Source organism: Pomacea canaliculata, linkage group LG1 (assembly GCF_003073045.1).
Source record: "Pomacea canaliculata isolate SZHN2017 linkage group LG1, ASM307304v1, whole genome shotgun sequence".
Lineage (NCBI taxonomy): Eukaryota > Metazoa > Mollusca > Gastropoda > Architaenioglossa > Ampullariidae > Pomacea > Pomacea canaliculata.
The window spans coordinates 44,016,861-44,036,483 of NC_037590.1; the positions used below are offsets into that span (position 1 = coordinate 44,016,861).

Consider the following 19,623-nt stretch of genomic DNA (forward strand, 5'->3'; position numbering starts at 1 on the left):
CAAGTTTGCAGTAATCTGATCATGGAGTAAATATAACCAGCGGAATGCTCAATTTCTTTGTAAAGATGCTAATTAAAGCTGCATTTTCTGCTTCTGTAATTGCTGTACTGTGTACACCAGAGCAACAGGTAATTGTTTCATTTTATATTTCTTAAATAAAATGTGCATCAAATAGTTAAGACATCTGGAGTCTCTCTTCTTCCTCTCCTCACACAACGGAGACGGAAGACGGAGAGAGAGAAGGGGAGAAAGTAGGAGAGAAAAGAAAGAAAGACTGAAAGAGACTAAAATAAAGTTGAACCATCAATAGAAACTATTCAATACTAAGGTTTGTTCTATGTATGAAGTTACACTGGTTTGATGTATTGATTGATGTACATATAAAATAAATGACTGGCCGCACTGACCACGTGTTTGCTAGCCTCGCTCCGGCGCGTGTGTTACTTCACCAACTGGGCGCAGTACCGCAATGGCAAGGGTCGCTACGTGCCGGAAAATGTAGATCCCTTCATGTGCACTCACTACATCTACGCCTTCTCAGCGTTCGACGAGAACAACAGGATCAGAGCTTTCGAGTGGAACGACGAGTCGAAAGAGTGGTCGACTGGCATGTATGAACTGATTTCAGTTACAGACAACTAAACACATCCAGTTACAATCCTGATGTCTGTCTTGTTGACATTTCCTCTGCAGATGGATGTTTGTAGACATGTATGTTAAGAACGAAGGGATATAAGTCGTGTTTTGCCCCTAGGTTCACCGAGCCAGAAACAATATCCATCCCGCCCCACTGAAGCTTTATACACAGGTCGCTCTGTTTGCTGTCCTCACCTGATGTGTGCTCCTCGTGACCTTGTTTCCTAGGTGATGATTTCAGTTTTCAAGTTTCTTACACTTTTCCAGGTGAAACAATTCAATCAGCTGAAGTTGAAAAAACCAGCCCTGAAGACTTGCTGGCGGTTGGCGGGCTTGGAATGTAGGGTCAGGGCCGTTTACACAAATGGTTGCTACGCAACAGTCGCGCGCTCGTTTCATCGAGAGCGCCATCGAATTCGTGAGGAAGTGGGGATTCGATGGCCTTGACGTGGACTGGGAATATCCAGCCAACAGGGGCAGTCCCCCCGAAGATCGGGACAACTTTACATTTTTGATTAAAGTAAGGAAAGTTGACTGGACAGTGCAAAGGTCTTTACACAGGTTCCTTCTCTTACTTCCTTCCTTCTCTCCCTGACAGCGACATTCAACACATCACAACTATACTCAGATACGTAGTGAGAACTATGGTCACCCTCGGTTAGGTCAAAAATACTGTACAATGATTCTTCCGCTGAATACTTAAAAGTCTGTTCAAAATAAAATCTCAGCTTAATATGAAAATATGTATACATGTACATGCATATCTAAGTGTACATGCGTTCGCAGCATGTGTTACATGGATAAGTCTGTGTATGTCTCCTGCTACATAATATGTATATTGAATTAGCTGTAAGAGCTGATGTGTGTGCGCGCGCGTGTGTGCGTTGTGTGTTTGTGTGTTTTGTCCTTAACAGGTTAGCTGCGTGCGGCATTCGAGAGTGAATCTTTGAGCACAGGTCGCCCCCGCCTCCTGCTGTCAGCTGCTGTTGGTGCCGGCAAGAGCAAGATCGACACCGCCTACAACATCCCGGCCCTCATGCTGTAAGTCATCATGAGTCAGTATACTGTGTGTGGTTCATCATGTCTAGAGTGTAGAATGTGAAATACCATTTATACATGTAACTTCCCAGTGAAAGCTTTGGAAGAGCGACAATCCATTCCAAACCAACAATGGCCAGGAAGACAAACATTCTGAACACGACCGCCTTTCATACCTGGCGGCTGCCAGAACACTCGCAAACAAAGTTGCGCACCTGTTGTTACTCTTGCTGTCGGATGAATATTTTTATTTCCCGGTATTATGTTGTCTCGACACGTGGGACTTGGTTTTCTCAGATACTTGGACTTTGCAAGCATCATGTCTATGACCTGCACGGCGCCTGGGAGACCCACACAGGTCATCACACAGCACTGTTCCCAGAAGTGACGAAACTGGCGATGACCGATACCTGAATGTGGTCAGTATAATCTGCAAGTTTATCAAAAACAGCAGCTGCTAGCATCCTTAAAGGCGTGTATCTTCGTGTCACTCTTCTTACCCGCAACGGGAATAATCAACTTTGAAATTAGAGGCTGTAATTAGAATTACTCGGTTACAATTAATACAACAGCACTAAGTAGTTAAACGACAGACGCTGCTCAAGACAGTCGTTGTCGTTTGCAGGACTTCGCAGTCAACTACTGGGTGCAGCTCGGAGCCCCCAAGGAGAAGCTGAACGTTGGCCTTTCCACCTACTGGAGAACCTTCACCTTGTCCTCCCTCCCAGACCGGTCTGGGGGTTCCAGTCTCGGGGCCAGGAAACGAGGGTGCACAGACAGGCGAAAAGAGCGTCCTGCCTACTACGAAGTGAGTCATCTCCCTTTGTCCATCGACGACGTGTAGAGTGATGAATGTTTATTCTGTTGGGGAAATGGGAGATAATTTCTTGGTGGTCAGTAGGAGAGTAATGTCCCTTACCCTAAGTGGATCCAGAAGGCTGGTTTCTGGTTTGTCTCGTCCCTTGGTCTTTGACGACTTTGGCTTCTACTGTTGCCTTCTGTTGAGTTTTCTTCTGCGTCGTATACCTGTGCTTTTATTTGTTAGATGCCAGCTCCAAGTAGTTTCTTTTCACAAAACACGAGCTTTTTTTTCATTTGGTGATTTACTTGTTTCCCCTTCTCTACGTTGATAGAATTTTGTTTGTGATTTAGTGACTTCACATTGTCATCTGCGGACTTTGTGATTCATTGCTACAGTTTGTGCTGTATGTGTAGAGTACAGCTCTGTGTGTACACGGCTGTAGGTCCGATAAAAGTGTGTTTATTTTGTCTCTTGCTTCACGGACTTCTCCACTCTTTGCTGCTTCGAGGTAACTTACATTTGCTTGGTTCCAGAATTGACGAACTGGTGCTCCTAGTATTTATCATTGTTGTATTGTGTTTTGTGCCCGCACATCATCATCATCATCACCACCACCACCACCACCACACCGCTATTATCATTAAATGTTAATCTATGGGTTGAAAAGAACTTGTCCTGTTTACACATAAGGCAAGATGTATGAGCTTGTCGCTCTAGTCGTCGACTGCCATGTTTCCTCTCTCAGGTGTGCGACATGCTGAGCAGTGGAGGCCAGAAGCACCAAGACCGTGAGCAGTTTGTCCCTTACGTCACCAAAGGTGACCAGTGGGCGGCGGTGATGACGTCGCCAGCATCACCACGAAGGTGAGCAACCTTTGAACTTCGACTGTGCCCCAGTTTGTATCAGGTGTAATCCACGCTTGCTGCTTTAAATTAACGACACAATTTAATTGTTGATAGTAAATTAATATTTTTGCAACACAACATCTACCTGACCATTACCTCGTCCATCGTCTTTAGTTTAGACGGCCATACCCCGGTCTTAATCTTGTATACTTGCCAGTGAGTCGCCATGTATCCCGGGTGGTGCAGACGAGTTGTACATCGTCTGTCTAGTGTCATCACACACGTGTCACCCACACCTGCTGACTGTGACTACCACAATGTCCCAGAGGCTTGGTTCTTCCATATTTATATGTGACCTGTGATGTCTGTTTGTGTAGACCTGCTATGTCAAGCAACAAGGGTTTGGTGGTGTCATGGTGTGGACACCAGATGATGACGACTTCTCGGGTAGCAGCTGTCAAGAAGGAAAATACCCTCTGATGACCGCCATCATCAAGGAACTCAACAACCCATCCTTCGCAAACTGTCCTGGGTAAAACATTCGTTTGTTGTTTTCACATTCCAGTTCTTGTTTTTATTTTTGGTTCGTTTATTTGTTCATTGGTTTATTTGCACTTTTGTTGCGTGATGTTTTTATTTTTGGTTCGTTTGCTCGCTTATTTTATCATTGGTTTGTTTGTCTTCTTTTGTTTATTACACATTGCGGAATACAGGATATAAAAATATATATCGCTATCTTGTTTTTACTGTGGGAACTGTTACTGAGATGACCACTGGGGAGAACAACAGTTGCTAGTTAATTCTTTTGAGCAGTTAAAGCGAAGGAGAGAAGGGAGAGGGGCTAGGGAGGGACATTGAGGCTGAGAAAAGAGTAAGATAGACAGAAACAGAGAAACAAGCAAAGAAAAATAAGAAGAAAAAGAAGTCAAGAAAAGGAGTAAACTTTAGGATTTATAGCTAACAGATTGATTGTTGTTGTTGTTCTCAGAGGCGGACAACAGACAAAGTTCGGCGAGGTACACACAACACGTAAGTATCATCCTGTTTTCTTCCAGTCCGAGGCTTTCAACATCGCCAACAGCAAAACATAGTTTTCCTCTACACCCGCCTCATGGCTATAAATCAGACACAAATTAATTGTACTTTTTGTTACATTAATCTTTCTTTCTTTTTTTCAGTGCCAGCAGGTTTGACAACTTTAGTACAAATTGTAAACTGATGTGACAAAAATATTTTATCTTAAAAATCAGCTGGTACTTCAGACACTAAGATTTTGTTGCAAATGATAGAAACAGGACAAAGCAGCAATCCTACAGCTGGACAGGTTGATATAAATTAAATTCATGTTCAGTCAAGCTTTCCTACACACAAGATGATCACAGTCTGAGTAGTCATATGTTATGTTTCTTTTTGTACCACAGGTAGTAAAACACAGGTAAACACAGTAAAACAAGCTCGAACATAGATGCAAAGTTGAAGTAATTTTTAAAATTATTGTACAAATATACAGTATGCTATAGTATTGACTAATCTATCAGCTCACACTTCAGTTATGGCTCTCGCTAACTTATCATCTAACACCTGGCTTTCGTGTGCATTACAGCATTTATACCCACATGGACGCCGGTCACTACCCCACAGTCTTCACATCACAGTAAGTGTGTGTGAGAGAGAGAGAAAGATCAAAAGAGAACAAGACCACGTTCATAGTTCTATTTAATTCCAAACAAAAAAAAGAATTTACACTGCCAAGCACAAAGCAACTGTAATCCCCATCTTGTGAACTGACAGAAATTCGAAATTTCATTTCAGCTCACACACCGCAACAATACTGGGAAAACCCACAGCACAGTCAAGCTTCCAAACAACAGTTTCTCTACACACCACAGTTCTTACACACCTTTACTGTTTCTATCTCTTTCAATAATTAGCCGAGGGCTGGTTGATGAAACTGCTGATGAACTGATAATTGATGAGACTGACGACAGCAAGCTCTACAGGACAGGTGTTCAAAGACACAACTAAGTTGTGAAGTCGTCGCCGTGGACTGTGTCACATAAATTTCAAAACAAAAATGCTGCCTCTAGGGGTTGACATAGTTACCTCTGGTGTACTAAGGGATGTAGGCACACCTGTGGGGATGGGCGACCTTCGAGGTCATTCTCTTGGCCCGATGGTCCTTCTCCTCCTCCACTGACGATTCTGTCCGCTTCCTTGTAGCTGCTGTCCTCAAGATGGAGGCACAGCTCCTCTCCTTGACACGTAGCTCGTCTGTGTTGCAATGCTTCATAAACTTGTTAAATATTTTTTGCAGCACTCTATGAAGTAGACAACATGTATTTTTCTTGCATCAACTTGCACAATGGCTTCTATCCCGATCCTCTTCACTGCGACCAGTACTTCGCCTGTGTCAGCCAGGTCAGTTTTCTCATCTTGTGTATCACTTACTCCATGTATACGACTTTGTCCACAAAAAGGATTACATAGAAGTGGGAGGATATAAATTACACTTTTAAGATGAAGAGAAATTATTTTAGAGAAAAGAAGTAAAAGAAAAATGACGACGAAAGGTAACAAAGGAGAGAATGGAACAGAAGGATAAAGAAAAAAAAACCAGATGAAGTAAGAAACCAAAGAATAAACGACAGGACGAAATAAAGCATCGAAGTATTTTACTGGCAGACTAAAGGAATGTGTGGCAGAAACTCACTTGGAATGAGTAAAGGTAAACGGTGACCTTTCTGTACTCAGGTCGCCTACGGGGTGAAATGCGAACAGGGCAAGAGATACAACAAAGACAAACAGGACTGTGTGGTGTCAGTTGGTGACTGTCCTCTCATCTGGCAACAACCTACCATTCCGCCTCCAACTCCCTCTCCGATTGGTATCTATCCCCCCGTGTGTGTGTGTGAGAGAGAGAGAAGATATATTTACAAATGCTGTTGCAATGTGTGTATATATTGATGTCTAGAGTTTCTTGGTGCATGTGTGTACAGAAGTTAAGTACAACTAGTCTTCACATAGAGTCATTACTAAATTATATTCATAGAAGTTTTAAGATGTTCTGTAGTTGCTCTGATAAATGTTCACACTTTTGCTGGAGGTATGATCTTGAAGAAATAAAGAATCAATCGATCGATCAATTCAATATATATATATATCGTTTTCTTTTCTCTTCTTCTATCTTCCTCTGTCTGCCTGTCAGACATGATGGCTAACCGTTGAAATCTGTCAGGAGAAATGAACATTGCCTGTTTGTTTGTTTAAATGCAGAGCACTTCTGTTCGTTGAGGGCGGAATGGCGTGTACAGATACCCGAGCGACTGCAACACGTACATCCAGTGTGTGTCGGGTGTAGCCTACCCGAAACAGTGCTACCGGGGTCTGGTGTTTAGCGAGTCGATGATGACGTGTGAGAATCCGATAATGGTTCCGGAGTGCTACTACCAGGGGTGATGACCCGCCCTTCGTCTCACCTGAGTCCGCCCCCAGGTCCCCGTCACATCCACACCTGGTGCACACCTGGCTGATGTGCCGGTTGTACGACACGGCGTGTGCTGGACTTTCTAAACTCCTTTTGAAGTGTGAATCACAATAAAGAAACTTGTCTTATCATGCTTTTCATTTGAAATTTCGAACACGGACTGACTCCCAGAATAAATGTAAAATGTATGTAGGCGAGAGAGAACTACCCAGCGCACACACACATACTCTCTCTCTCACACACACTCACACACACATACTCTCTCACACACACATAATTACTTTTTCAAAAGTACATTTTCCTATTTTTAAGTCGTAATAATCACATGTCACGATTCGATGAGAATAGTATTTCCGTTCTTTCAGAATGATAAATCGCATTTAACTAGGGTACACGGGGTACACCCACCACCAGCATGCGACATCTCGACCCCCGTTATCAAGCAGCCAGTACACAATGACGAGACACCGAGACAGTGTGGTTGTTGCCTTATCAGTCACGTGACAAATGTGTTTTTACGGCTTCAGAAAAGAAGAGACTAATCTATATTCTTATTTGTTCATGTGCGAGTGTGTGTGACAGACCCAGACACACAGAGAGAGCTTACTGACACAACACTGACACAACGCTGACACACCATTGATCACAACACTGACACAACACTGACACAACGCTGACACAACACTGACACAACACTGACACAACACTGACACAACGCTGACACAACACTGGCACAACACTGACACAACACTGGCAATGTTTTGCATCAGATTTGCATACCTAGTAGGTAACAGCGGAAACCCATCTAGCGAACCAGTCATCTAAGCTTTCAATCATCCATTCAAACGACAGGCCAGTCAAACCCAACCTCAATCAGCAAACAATCCAACCAACCAATAAGCCATCTCATCCATAGATAAGCCATCCTCATCCATAGATTGATCATTTAATGAATAATTTAGTTCATACAGCATCGCCAACATTGTGAGAGGCGATGTCCAAACAAACTTCAAGTCAGCTGAGAAAGCCATGTTCCTTCGTCCTCCGAGTCGTTGGGACCCAAGAGTCTGGATACAAGTATCCATAAATTATAATGTCCTGTCATAATAATGGACAAAATTGCACAACTATCTTTTCCTTGTACTATCAAGGTTAGTCTTCCGCCGGAGGTGGACATCAGATTGTTAGGTACTAACATCTCATTCCATTGTTAGTTACTAACATCTCATTCCATTGTTAGTTACTAACATCTCATTCCATCAATGGCTTTGAGGTGAGCATGCGTGGAAGCCATGTCGAAGGTGTGTTGTGACTGTTGCATGAGAAAGTCAAGCTGCTCCTGACGAGGTCTTCGTGGACGCAGGGTTTCGCTGGCAACGCCTGATAACATCGCCATCTGCTCAGCTCCCATGCATGCTTTTTCTGACTGCCACTGAAAGCTGTCTACAAAATTGTGGATCCAAGGGTGGTCTTGTTAATGGTGCACCTGACTTCAGATCGTACGTATACACTGCTTCAGCCTTTGACGGATGCATTAACATATTTGTAAATAATCAGAAAACGAAAGTTTTTGCCTATCACTTAGACGTCCAGAAGACAAAATGATTTTGTAAAATTTCCGGGGATTTAAAAAAATATTTAGGTCCCCCCTCCCCCCATGGAAACACATCTTTAGAAGACCATGACTTCTAGGCAGAAAATACTTGTTTTAACATTTTTTATCTGATTCAACTTTATGGGGGCACAGATTTGCAATCATAGTAATACTATTTCTAATACAATGACTAAAGAAAAATAGAAATACGTGGACACTGGTGAGTGTGTAAGACTAGTGGTGTCATTAGAGTAAAGGCTTATTTAGTGTTATTTGTCTGATTTTTGACAATAATTTCATAAATTTTGTTCGATTTGTTGGTTGGCTGGCATTTGTTTCAATTTCTTGTTTATAGAAGATAGGTTGTACATTTATATTTTCTTTGTTTGAGTTGATTAGTTATTTTAAGGGCTGTATTACGATTGTGTTGATGCTTGGAATGAGACAAAAGCATGAAACCATTTGCGGAGCAAAATGTCTGCCACTTACTATCATAAGTTCCTTACGTAAGCGAAGAGATAACAAGCAAGAACCGTTCAGCAACCATCTTGTTTTGGTGGTGGTCTGGGGCCTGCCTGGGTCCACACCAAATCTTATCTCACCGTCGTCTGCATGAAGGATGTGTGTGTGTGTGTGTGTGTGTGTGTGTGTGTGTGTTTGTATCTGTGTGTTCGTGTTCTCAACTCCAGCATAAAATATAACCCACAGGACTTATTTTTTCATTTGATTCATAGGAGATGGTAATAAAAGAAGCCTTCCTTGTCGCATCTGTGGCCGCTGTGCTGCTCTGCGCACAACCAGCAGCAGGTGAAGTATTTTTCAAAAATTAACAGGTTCTAACTAGTCTCTAAATCATTCTCTAGCTCTTTGTCCTCTCATGAGTATGCCTCCAGCTTTGATGCTCTGCTTCATCTGTAAACAACTTTCCCGACCTCTTTCTCAGCCTCGCTTCGGCGCGTGTGTTACTACACCAACTGGGCGCAGTACCGCCCCGGCAAAGGGAACTACTTGCCAGAAAATGTGGATCCCTTCATGTGCACTCACTACATCTACGCCTTCTCAGCGTTTGACGAGCAGGGGAGGATCAAACCTTATGAATGGAACGACGAGTCGACCGAGTGGTCAGCTGGCATGTAGGTTGTTCTTCTTCATGGTCTGTGCTCAACATTTTGGTCTGTTAGCCTCCGTCCGTTCCTGATCCTATAAATTCAAATATCAAATTTAAAATGTCTGTACATATGTCTTCGTAAAGTGTGTTTATGTTTCCAAGATAATGATTCCGTCGTTTGTTCTGTAGGTACGAACGGTTTCATAAACTGAAGGACCGGAACCCAGCTCTGAAGACCTTGCTGGCGGTGGGTGGCTGGAACGTTGGGTCAGGACCCTTTACGGAAATGGTTACTACGCAACAGTCACGTGCTCAGTTCATTCAGAGTGCCATCACCCTTCTAAGGAAATGGTCGTTCGATGGTCTGGACGTTGACTGGGAATACCCCGCCAACAGGGGCAGTCCCGCGGTGGACCGGGTGCACTTCACCTCCTTGATCGTTGTAAGTGGCTTTAACATAACGATGTCTGTGTACAGATTTTAAACATAACAAAATAACAAAATTTCGTACTGATATTAAATATAACAGTTATATTTGACAAATCTTCTCAAACCTGTCACATTGCATGCCTCAGTTTTTTTTCCTCGTACAATCTTTTCTTCGTTTCATGTAACCTCTTTTGGTCTAGTCATAAAAGGTCTGCGACATATTATTCAGAAGAATGTAACCGTCAATAATTTTTTTCAGCCTGGCGAAAGTTTCGACAATAATACTTCTATTGTTTTCAAGCTCTTAAAGAAACAAGAAGCATTTAAATGACTTGTCAAGCGCGGGTGCGCGCGCACACACATATATATATATAAATGAATAGGTCGATCGCATATATGTGTAAATATGAACACATACAAATACATACAGAAGTGTCAATGACTACATATTTCTGCATAAGAAGTTTGAGTTATAAGTTTGGGAGTAAGATGTTCAAGACTATCTTGTGGCCAGCTTTTTTTTTTTTTTTTTTTCGTCACTACCTCCTTCTGCTCCTCCCCCAACCCGCAATGCTCATGACAGCGATCCATGAACATTTCTGCATAATGTGTGTGCTCAACAGACCCTGAAAAAATAATACTTTTTTGAATGATTAAATAGGAAAATAGGGTTGAATGTAAAATTGCAGTAACAGTGCGCGCGCACGTGTGTGACGTTGACAGGAGATGCGCGAGGCGTTCGAGCGTGAAGGTCTTATGTCAGGTCGTCCCCGCCTCCTGCTGACAGCTGCTGTGGCTGCAGGCAAGTCCACCATCGACACCGCCTACGAGATTACATCCGTCATACAGTAAGTGGTCACGTGACGAGATTCCGCAGGTTTCCTCACAACGACCTCCATGGTTGCCGCCGCAGCAAAACAACACCACAACAAAAAAAAAACACCACCACAACAAAAAAAATGAAACAACACCACGACTGTCTTGGTTCTGATGGATGGTCTTTATCTGTCTCGTTTTGTCGTGTGTTCAGACATGTGGACTTTGTAAGCATCATGGCCTACGACCTCCACGGTTCATGGGAAACCGTCACAGGTCATCACACAGCACTGTATCGCAGAGCTGACGAAACTGGCGATGATATATACTTGAATGTGGTGAGTGGTGTTCACAAGCTTACTTTGTAGATGTATTACGAGTGTGTATCCCAGAAAATAATGTTCATGTTAGTCTGGGTACTGTACCCGAGATCATGACAGTGGTCTGACCCACTCCTCGTTTCGTGCAGGACTTCGCTGTCAACTACTGGGTGCAGCTTGGAGCCCCCAAGGAGAAGCTGAACATTGGTTTGGCCACCTACTGGAGAACCTTCACCTTGTCCTCCCCCTACCAGACTGGCCTGGGGGCACAAGCCAAAGGTCCTGGCAAAGAGGGTCCTCAGACAAGGACTGAGGGTTTCCTGGCCTACTATGAAGTGAGTGTTTCTTTCAACGACGACAGTGATTGTACTGGTGGCGATGACTGTGATGATGTAAGACTTGTTCACAGAGGGTGTAAAATATAGGGGATTGCCAAACTAGCCACTCACCGGCGGTGATTTCTCGCTCAGGTGTGTGACATAATGCACCAAGGAGGCCAGATGCACGAAGACCCTGAGCAGTACGTCCGCTACATTTCCAATGGCGACCAATGGGCCGGCGGCGAAGACATCGTTAGCATCACCAAGAAGGTATGACCTTTGAACTCTCCCTGGAAGTTGGTTTTCATGATGTCATCACATACTGTTTTTTGTAGACTCGCAACACGTCACTGCTATGTCACGTTCGCGTTTTCTGCTGTCCGTGGAGACGTGCTACGTCACTGCTCTGACACGTTTGTCAGCTTTGTGTATCCATGTGGACATGCTACGTCACTGATTGTCACGTTCGCCATTTTCTACTGTCTGTGTAGTCATGCTACGTCACTGCTCTGTCATGGTGTCTGGCTTCTGTTTGTGTAGACCTGCTACATCAAGCAACACGGGTTTGGCGGTGTCATGGTGTGGGCACCCGACCTCGATGACTTCTCGGGTACCAGCTGTCAAGAAGGAACGTACCCGTTGATGAACGCCGTCATCAAGGAACTCAACAGTCCATCATACGAAAACTGCCCCAGTCCTACGTAAGGAAAATACTGGCTGTGTCAAGGGCACTGACCCATCGACAATACTTCCCTCTTTTCTTCCTTCGCCCGTCCGTCCGTCTGTCCGTCCATTCGTCTTCTTACAGTCAATAATTGCGTGCGTCCATTTTTTGGTTCAATGTTTTCATGTTTTTAGAAATCTACCGGTCTTCACTACGCCCTATCCGACTCCACAGCTTCACACCACACAGCCCCCATGGCACGTGGATACCACGCATCCTCCATGTAAGCATCTCCATCTTGTGGTCATCGCTCCTGTTACATTCATTCTGTTCTCTGGGTGGGGCGGAGGGCTTGGTGCAGTGAAAGAGATTTTATGACGAGGTTGGACACACACTGGGCTATGTGCTGTTTGCTTAACAAATTCATTTTTAGGTGTCTAAAAGTATAACTGCAAGAAATTCAGACATACAGCTGTTTAGTTTTAGAAACCTAGAAATTATAAAAAATATGGTATAACTTTTTAATTTTTCTATTTATTTCAAAGATGTAATTGACAACTTACCGGTGATTTGCAGGTATCAGCCTCACACTAAATGACTGATTTAGGCTTCAAAATAAACCATGATTTTTTAGTAAATAAATAATTGACAGTTTAAAAGACTATCTCTACAAAAACAAACTTTCGTTACTGAAATTATCACAAAAATTAATGAAAATTTCAAACAGAAAATAAATTTACAAATTAGAGTTCATCATTTAGTAAAAGCTGAATAGTTGGCTAATGCCTAATCTAAATAATAAGTCAACTAGACAAAAAGATCGTTGGCTAAATTATCCAAGGATTATTGACTGACTTGAATCAGATATTCCGCTGGAGACCTGGGTGCCTCCATACACGACTAACCCTCCACACACGCCAAGCCCTTCATCAGGACATGGTAAGCCACCCGGCAATGTCAGCAATGAGTGTTGGTGTCAGATCTGTAACATCCAGAAAAAACAAACTGTTATAAAAATGTTGAGTATCAACTATGTAAAGTCTCCGAATCTTTGCCTAAAGTACTATTCAAATAAATTCTTTACTTGGGGGAACAAATGAAATGATTTGAATAACAGAATGAAACGACAGAGTACAAAGCTAAGTTTAAAATGAGGATTTCAAATAATCTGTTCTTGTTCGTCCTCATCCTTTGTCTCCACATTTTTCCAGATTACAACTTTGTGTAGTACTAATGTGCCGTTAACATTATTTTAAATAATTTTATGTAATTTAGATAATCATGAGCCCAAAAACTGAACAGAGCAATACTGTACCCCGATTGAACGGATGAAAGAGTGCCGTAAATAAAAAAAAAATTGTTAACAATATTTACCTAATAGCATGAAACTGAGTTATAAAAACTGTTTTCAGGACTGTCTGAAATATACGACTTTTCCTGCATGAATCTACACAACGGCTTCTACCCCAACCCCAACACTGCGACCAGTACTACGTGTGTGTGAACGAGGTTTGTAGCACCACCCTGATGTGTAGGTCGCATACATCATTCATCATTCAGTGACTGTAGGTGTCAGTGAGTGTAGGTCTCATACATCATTCATCGACTGTAGGTCTCATCATCATTCACTGTCTGTAGGTCTCATACATCATTCATCGACTGTAGGTCTCATTCATCATTCACTGTCTGTAGGTCTCATTCATCATTCAGTGACTGTAGTCTCATACATCATTCATCATTCCGTCTGTAGTGTCTCATTCATCATTCACTGTCTGTAGGTCTCATTCATCATTCAGTGACTGTAGTCTCATACATCATTCATCATTCCGTCTGTAGTGTCTCATACATCATTCACTGTCTGTAGGTCTCATACATCATTCATCGACTGTAGGTCTCATTCATCATTCACTGTCTGTAGGTCTCATTCATCATTCACTGTCTGTAGGTCTCATACATCATTCAGTGACTGTAGTCTCATTCATTCATCATTCCGTCTGTAGTGTCTCATACATCATTCATCGTAAGACTGAAAGAAATCATGGAAGGTAAGGTATCATAAACTGTGTGTGAATGTCATGTTTGAGTCACTGTTTGTTTGTGGAATAAACTATCTGTTTATATTTATGTTAGTATGAAATTCACGTGCAAGCACATTCCCCAAAACAAAGTTTAGTTCATAAACATTAATGGATGGTAGGCTCATGAGTCAGGTTTATTGCCTGCTTACTTTAAGAATGTGTTTTCTTTGTTCACGATTAGTACTGTTTACATTTCGTAACATTTAAAAAATCTTTCTCTCATCTTTAGGGACATTTTTATTTCATTTTCAGTGAAGAGAAATGACAGATTTAAATGTACTTTTAAAACATGCACAACACCGGGTCGTGTGTTCCTCTTGGTAACCTTTGAGATAAGGTAGTATTAGCAAAATGAACAAAGAACTACAAAAACTGTTTAACAGACTGACAGACAGTTTGACCGCGCGGGCACGAAGACCATCGCTGATAACAGTAAAGCTAGCAACGGAAGATCAGATATCTGGAAGACAGCTCGAGATGTAAACAGTTTCAAGGACGACAGCTCCACTGTAGATATCCACACCGAGGCTGCGACAACAAACAGCGGGAGTGGTCAGACGGACAAGGTCTGGCACAAACATCACATCAGGTTCACCTGAGTACAATCTGCCCGTCCTTCATCGTGACCATGCTTTACACATGCGATATGTGGACTGCTTTCTGAAGGAGAGAGATGTATGCAGGCATTCGGGAACCAATGCCCACAGACACTGTCCGGACCTCCTACAAACAACATCACAACATCTAGCCAACAACCGTACGAAGCATGGTGGCCACACTAGCAGGACACAAGAAACTTCTATTTGCGACAGTCAACTCGTCTGGTCCAAGACCGTCGACCATGAACTAGTGGACTGGTCATTTCGTGCAGGACCTGCTTGTCAACATTAGCCAAGACTAACATGGGTGGAGGGTTCTGTCTATCCATGCTCTTCCCCCAATTAAAGTTTTACAATTAAAACTTCTAACTCAGTGTGAGCAGGGTACTGTCACAGGTAAACTGCTTTATAAACCCTTTATTTTGTAAAGCTTTCATGTATGTTTCAAAAACCAGTCGTTGTCTCGCTCATCGTACATAATGGTTGCTAGAGGCAACTCTCGTCACGGCGTGTATACCACGTGACACCTGCATGTGAAAACAATGGATTAGTCTAGAAACGCGGTGACCTGAGTTTGACCTCTTGTTCTTTCTTCTTCTTGCTAATCCCCCAGTGGAGCACAGGGCCGGACCTCTTGTTGTGTGTGGTACATTTTGTAGACATGTATCTCGAGAACAAAAGATTCCAGTAAAATGTATCTTGCACTAAACTGTAAGACAGCATTAGAAAATAAAGTTGCTCTCCAATAGAAATTTAAAAATCCCAGTGCTTTATCACTCATATTTAACAGTTATTCTGTTTCTGAAAATATTGTAGTTAAACCATTTGTTTAAAAATAATTTTGTTTTCAAGAAAAACTATCTGATTTAGGCAGACGAGAGAGCTGGCGGGAATGGGTAACTGATTGCAGAGAGGGTTGGGGGAGGTCAGGCAGGGAGGGAAAGGAGATGAGGCACCGCTGTCACGTGGTCCAAGAAAAGTGAGGTCTCTAACACATCACATCAACATGAAAAGGTTAGGGAGTGACTTGACCTTTACCTTTTAAGTGCATTCCATGTCTTTTATTGCAATTACTAAACTTTCTGTGTCCAGATTGCTTACGGCGTGAAGTGTGCCCAAGGCAAGATGTACGACAGAACCACTGAGGACTGCGTTGTCACCTCCGTGTGTCCGAACACGATTCACTCACCTCAGACCACTCCATACCAACACATTGAAAACGGTATCTGTCCGTCTGTCCGTCCGTCCGTCCGTCCGTCCGTCCGTCCGTCCATCCTAACGTCTGTCTATCTGCCCGACAAGCAAACATTTCACTCATCGATAATCTTAATCAAACATGAAACTCATCAATAGATATGTTGCAGACAGTTGCTTCAAGTATATCTTTGAATCCAGCAAAATGATTCGCCACCCTGTTGACATTTTAAGTAAATAAACTTTCTACCAAAGGTTTGAAGGTGAACGCAGACACAAAGTGTGAATCTTTGTTCATAGGAACTGTCAATCTTCTTGTCTAGGATACAAACTGTTTTCTTCATAGAATCCAGGCTTGGAGTGAAGATTACATTCCAATCTGTTGGTTTGTTTTTCTGTGAGACAGTAAGCTTCTGCTCGGGGAGGTCTGACGGTGTTTACAGAAATCCCAATGACTGCAGCAAGTACATCCAGTGTGTGAGTCATGTTGCCTACGAAAGCCAGTGTCCCAGTGGTCTGGTGTTCAGTGAGTCGGTCCAGAGCTGCCAGAACCCCATCATGAGCCCCGAGTGCTACAACTACCGCTGGCCGTGAGCGAGCCGGCAGCCATCGTTGTTGTCAAGCACTGATTGTAAACAAGCCTGAGTAAATGTGCCTTGACCGGATTTTTTGGACATGATGTGCAGCTGGTGATAAATAAACATGTTCTGGTCATCTACGATTTGTATGACTTTGCGCTGTGAACACGGGGACAACTGCACGTGCGTTCAAGAACTAAATACATACATAGATCCACACACACACATGAACACACACACACACACACACACACACACACACACACACACACACACACACACACACACACACACACACACACACACACACACATGCACAGCGCACTTACATTCTCTACCATGAATAGAGACAGAGACAGAACTACAACTAAAGCTCTGTTGCCCAATAGACCATCACCACATTCAGCAGACACAAACACATCTACTCTGAATAAAAAGCGTGTAGAGGCAAGTTTACGGCCTCAACATCAGGAGTTGATAGGAAGTAAACATTTAACAATTTAAATGAAAAAACACTGTGCTCTGTCAAACACTATGAGACTTCCGATCACGTGGTAAGTCAGCCATGTCATCACAAGTGCTCGTTAGGCCGCAGAAACAATGGATGCTGAGCACAGTTCTCAAGGGTAATCACAGATAAAGAAATAAATGGGATTCAATGTTTAGAAGTGAGTGGTATAAAGGAGCAGTTAGAAAAATTGAGGAAACGATAATTCATATTTTTATCAATGGCCTTCAAAAAACCAGTGTAGTAAAACTCAGCAAACATTTAATAATTTCTTGATGAATGGCTACACCTAGACCTAAGATTTTGTTTTGTTTTAATTTCCTTTGTTTTGGTGATTGTTTGTTTTTGATGTTTTAAAGTTTTGCATTTGTTTGTCTCTTGCACCTAATATTTTCATTGTGAGTTTATCTAACACACACATAATTTTCGTCCGATGATGACAAAGATAAGACCTGCCCCAGTCAGGCTGGAGCAACACGCAGAAAGCACACTTTCCCGACTCAACCTCAAGATAAAATAGAAGCACTTTCTACTCCAATCTGGCGAAGTCCCAAGCATTTTTATAGTTAAAGTTCATCTGGCCTCTTATGTCAGTATTCATGTCATAAGTGGTCCACAACTTTTTTCATCTGGCGGAACTGGTGCCGAAAAGTAAGTAGTTAGACTGGAGAGGTCTCGATGATGATTTGAATGTTTGTTTAGCATCTTCGGCCATTTGTAGGATGGGGACATGTGTGTTCCCTCAAAATGCAATAACAATAGTAGCTTTCTACTATGTAGCCATCACAGATATACTTTGGAGTGTGTTCCTTTGTTTCAGATGATTCAACTAAAGACTGTTTGTCTTATCGTCTGTGCTCTCGTCTTCATCACCATAACACAAGGTTGGTCTAATTGGCTTTCTTTTGCATCTCTCAGCCAGCATAATTAGTTAAATTGTCAACTGTCCATCTTTTAATATTATTGCTCACTCTTTTTAGAAAAAAAGAAAGGTTAGGGATGAGCAACTAATTATGCATATGCATTTCAAAAGATAAATCAACCTAAAAAATTTATTAAATAACATGTACATTGGTATTAGTTTTTAACGTTTCCTTTTAAAAAAAAAAGGCTTTAAATACCAATAAATAAGCTCTGCGATTTTTTTTTTTTACCAAAAACGAAACGGTTAAGATTAGTTCTTGTCTGTCGATTGTCTACTAAGCCTTTGACCTTTATCTCCCCCTCTCTCTCACACACACAGAGACACACACACATATATGTATAGTGACACCATACACTGTTGTATCTGAACATCCACTCACACCACGGACTGTAGAGGTGGATGGCGGACTGTATTGCCGAGACCAACGCTCGGCCTCTTGCTTAGTTCTCCTGTTAGTCTTGGCTAGCCATTAACAGTCACACTTCCGCTTCAAACATAAATCTTGGCTCTCAATGGATTGAAACTTTTGTCTGAACCGCCTCTAGCATGAATGAGAGCAACTCGCCTTAAAAACGTTGCGATTAGCAACTCAGTCGCGCACTGTCAGACATAAACCGATTCATTTTTTGAAATATCTTTGACAATAAACCAAATTTTCTGTTGTTTTCTATGAGATCTCCTCAAACAGCTGGTGATTTTTCTGTCCATTAGGTCAGCTTCTCGACATCCATAGCTTTTGCTTGGGCAGAGTGGATGGTGTCTACCGTGACCCTTACAAAGGTTGTTCCTTCTACATCCAGTGTATCTCGAGGGTTGCATACCAAGGGCAGTGTCCGTCACCTCTGGTCTTCAATGTTGCCATTGGCAGCTGCCAGACTTTGGTGATGACCCCAGAGTGCGCCTGAAGCTTCGACCGCTGTCAATATTGAGGAACACTTTTTGATTAAAGTTTTTTTCATTAAAACAATCCTGTAATACTGAACAAATGTGTGATTGTCTGGAGTGTTTTAATCCTGAAAAAAAAAACCACACGAACAAACAAACATCCGGCAGTGATCACATGTCAAGGTTTCAAACTTTCTCAGATACCACTTATGCGATTTGGCGATTGTCCCGATTCTGTTCTCGCAGACGATCCCGATATTAAATCAGAAAAAATATTTACTAGTACAAAAATCTTTAGAATAGGTTTTGAAGTAAAACAAAATGTCGAAGAAAATTTAAAAGTTTGGAGGCTGACGAGGAAACCTACAGACTGCAGGGATCTTGTTTTTCCCGCAATCTTGCCCCTTTGGTCTGCTCTTGTTCTCGCTCATTAACTCACTCAGTCAACCAATCAATCACTGTGAACGAGTGAGTGAAATAGAATGAAAATTCTTTATTTACGAGAATGTTAAGGTAAACGGATGAATGGACAAGAAAGAAATACTACAATTATTTAAACAGACGGAAAAGCATAATATACAGTTCATAATGCACGAGATGACAGAGAAGTGAACGAAGAATGAAAGAGGAAGGGCGGAGATAAAGAGATAAGATTTTTTGTCCATCTGCGAGATTACTGAGTAATTATAGGGCTAGTAGTTTCTCCTGAACCTGTCATGTATTCAGGAAATACTAAAAATGTTTTCTTAATCTTTGTACTCGACTCGAACACTTCATCCGAAAAAAACAATCCTTGACA

The 19,623-nt window shown here is 42.3% G+C and overlaps 3 protein-coding genes and 2 long non-coding RNA genes across 6 annotated transcripts in view; all 5 read left to right on the forward strand.

Annotated features, from left to right (window-relative positions):
- LOC112561491 (probable chitinase 10) overlaps positions 1 to 3,873 on the forward strand; it is a 24,691-nt gene extending 20,818 nt beyond the window's left edge. Inside the window, exons 22-24 of the mRNA XM_025234028.1 lie at positions 2,300 to 2,482; positions 3,222 to 3,311; positions 3,700 to 3,873. Coding sequence (XP_025089813.1) covers positions 2,300 to 2,482; positions 3,222 to 3,311; positions 3,700 to 3,858 — 432 coding nt within the window. The 3' untranslated portion in view covers positions 3,859 to 3,873. The remainder of the gene's footprint in view (positions 1 to 2,299; positions 2,483 to 3,221; positions 3,312 to 3,699) is intronic.
- On the forward strand, positions 1,554 to 2,439 carry LOC112567752. Its single transcript, XR_003099879.1, has 3 exons — positions 1,554 to 1,677; positions 1,972 to 2,093; positions 2,300 to 2,439. It is a non-coding gene; the product is annotated as an uncharacterized LOC112567752 (long non-coding RNA).
- A 453-nt stretch (positions 3,874 to 4,326) lies between the features above and the next one.
- LOC112567742 lies at positions 4,327 to 6,937 on the forward strand. Its single transcript, XM_025244548.1, has 5 exons — positions 4,327 to 4,351; positions 4,926 to 4,976; positions 5,637 to 5,740; positions 6,074 to 6,206; positions 6,596 to 6,937. The coding sequence occupies exons 3-5, from the start codon at positions 5,657 to 5,659 to the stop codon at positions 6,715 to 6,717; spliced, it is 339 nt and encodes a 112-aa protein (XP_025100333.1). The 5' UTR covers positions 4,327 to 4,351; positions 4,926 to 4,976; positions 5,637 to 5,656; the 3' UTR covers positions 6,718 to 6,937.
- A 1,282-nt stretch (positions 6,938 to 8,219) lies between these two features.
- LOC112567736 (chitotriosidase-1-like) lies at positions 8,220 to 16,646 on the forward strand. 2 transcript variants are annotated; one of them, XM_025244539.1, is made up of 14 exons: positions 8,220 to 8,305; positions 9,135 to 9,207; positions 9,344 to 9,533; positions 9,698 to 9,950; positions 10,661 to 10,785; positions 10,968 to 11,091; positions 11,223 to 11,408; positions 11,544 to 11,663; positions 11,934 to 12,094; positions 12,252 to 12,340; positions 12,922 to 12,996; positions 13,470 to 13,566; positions 15,827 to 15,956; positions 16,335 to 16,646. In XM_025244539.1, exons 2-12 carry the CDS (start codon positions 9,138 to 9,140, stop codon positions 13,559 to 13,561), a joined length of 1,485 nt encoding a protein of 494 aa, XP_025100324.1. In that variant the 5' UTR covers positions 8,220 to 8,305; positions 9,135 to 9,137; the 3' UTR covers positions 13,562 to 13,566; positions 15,827 to 15,956; positions 16,335 to 16,646. The 2 variants fall into 2 exon arrangements, with proteins under 2 accessions (XP_025100324.1, XP_025100314.1); XM_025244529.1 differs by lacking the exon at positions 8,220 to 8,305 and adding an exon at positions 8,998 to 9,021.
- An 862-nt stretch (positions 16,647 to 17,508) lies between these two features.
- LOC112567485 lies at positions 17,509 to 18,903 on the forward strand. Its single transcript, XR_003099843.1, has 3 exons — positions 17,509 to 17,665; positions 17,835 to 17,898; positions 18,651 to 18,903. It is a non-coding gene; the product is annotated as an uncharacterized LOC112567485 (long non-coding RNA).
- The last annotated feature ends 720 nt before the right edge of the window (positions 18,904 to 19,623 follow it).

Coding starts and splice junctions, on each gene's coding strand:
- LOC112567742 (XM_025244548.1), top strand. CDS start 5,657: ATGTATTTTTCTTGCATCAACTTGCACAATGGCTTCTATCCCGATCCT. Junction 5,741..6,073: donor ACTTCGCCTGTGTCAGCCAG/GTCAGTTTTCTC, acceptor TTCTGTACTCAG/GTCGCCTACGGGGTGAAATG. Junction 6,207..6,595: donor TCCAACTCCCTCTCCGATTG/GTATCTATCCCC, acceptor GTTTAAATGCAG/AGCACTTCTGTTCGTTGAGG.
- LOC112567736 (XM_025244529.1), top strand. Junction 11,092..11,222: donor ATGATATATACTTGAATGTG/GTGAGTGGTGTT, acceptor CGTTTCGTGCAG/GACTTCGCTGTCAACTACTG. Junction 12,341..12,921: donor GGATACCACGCATCCTCCAT/GTAAGCATCTCC, acceptor GACTTGAATCAG/ATATTCCGCTGGAGACCTGG.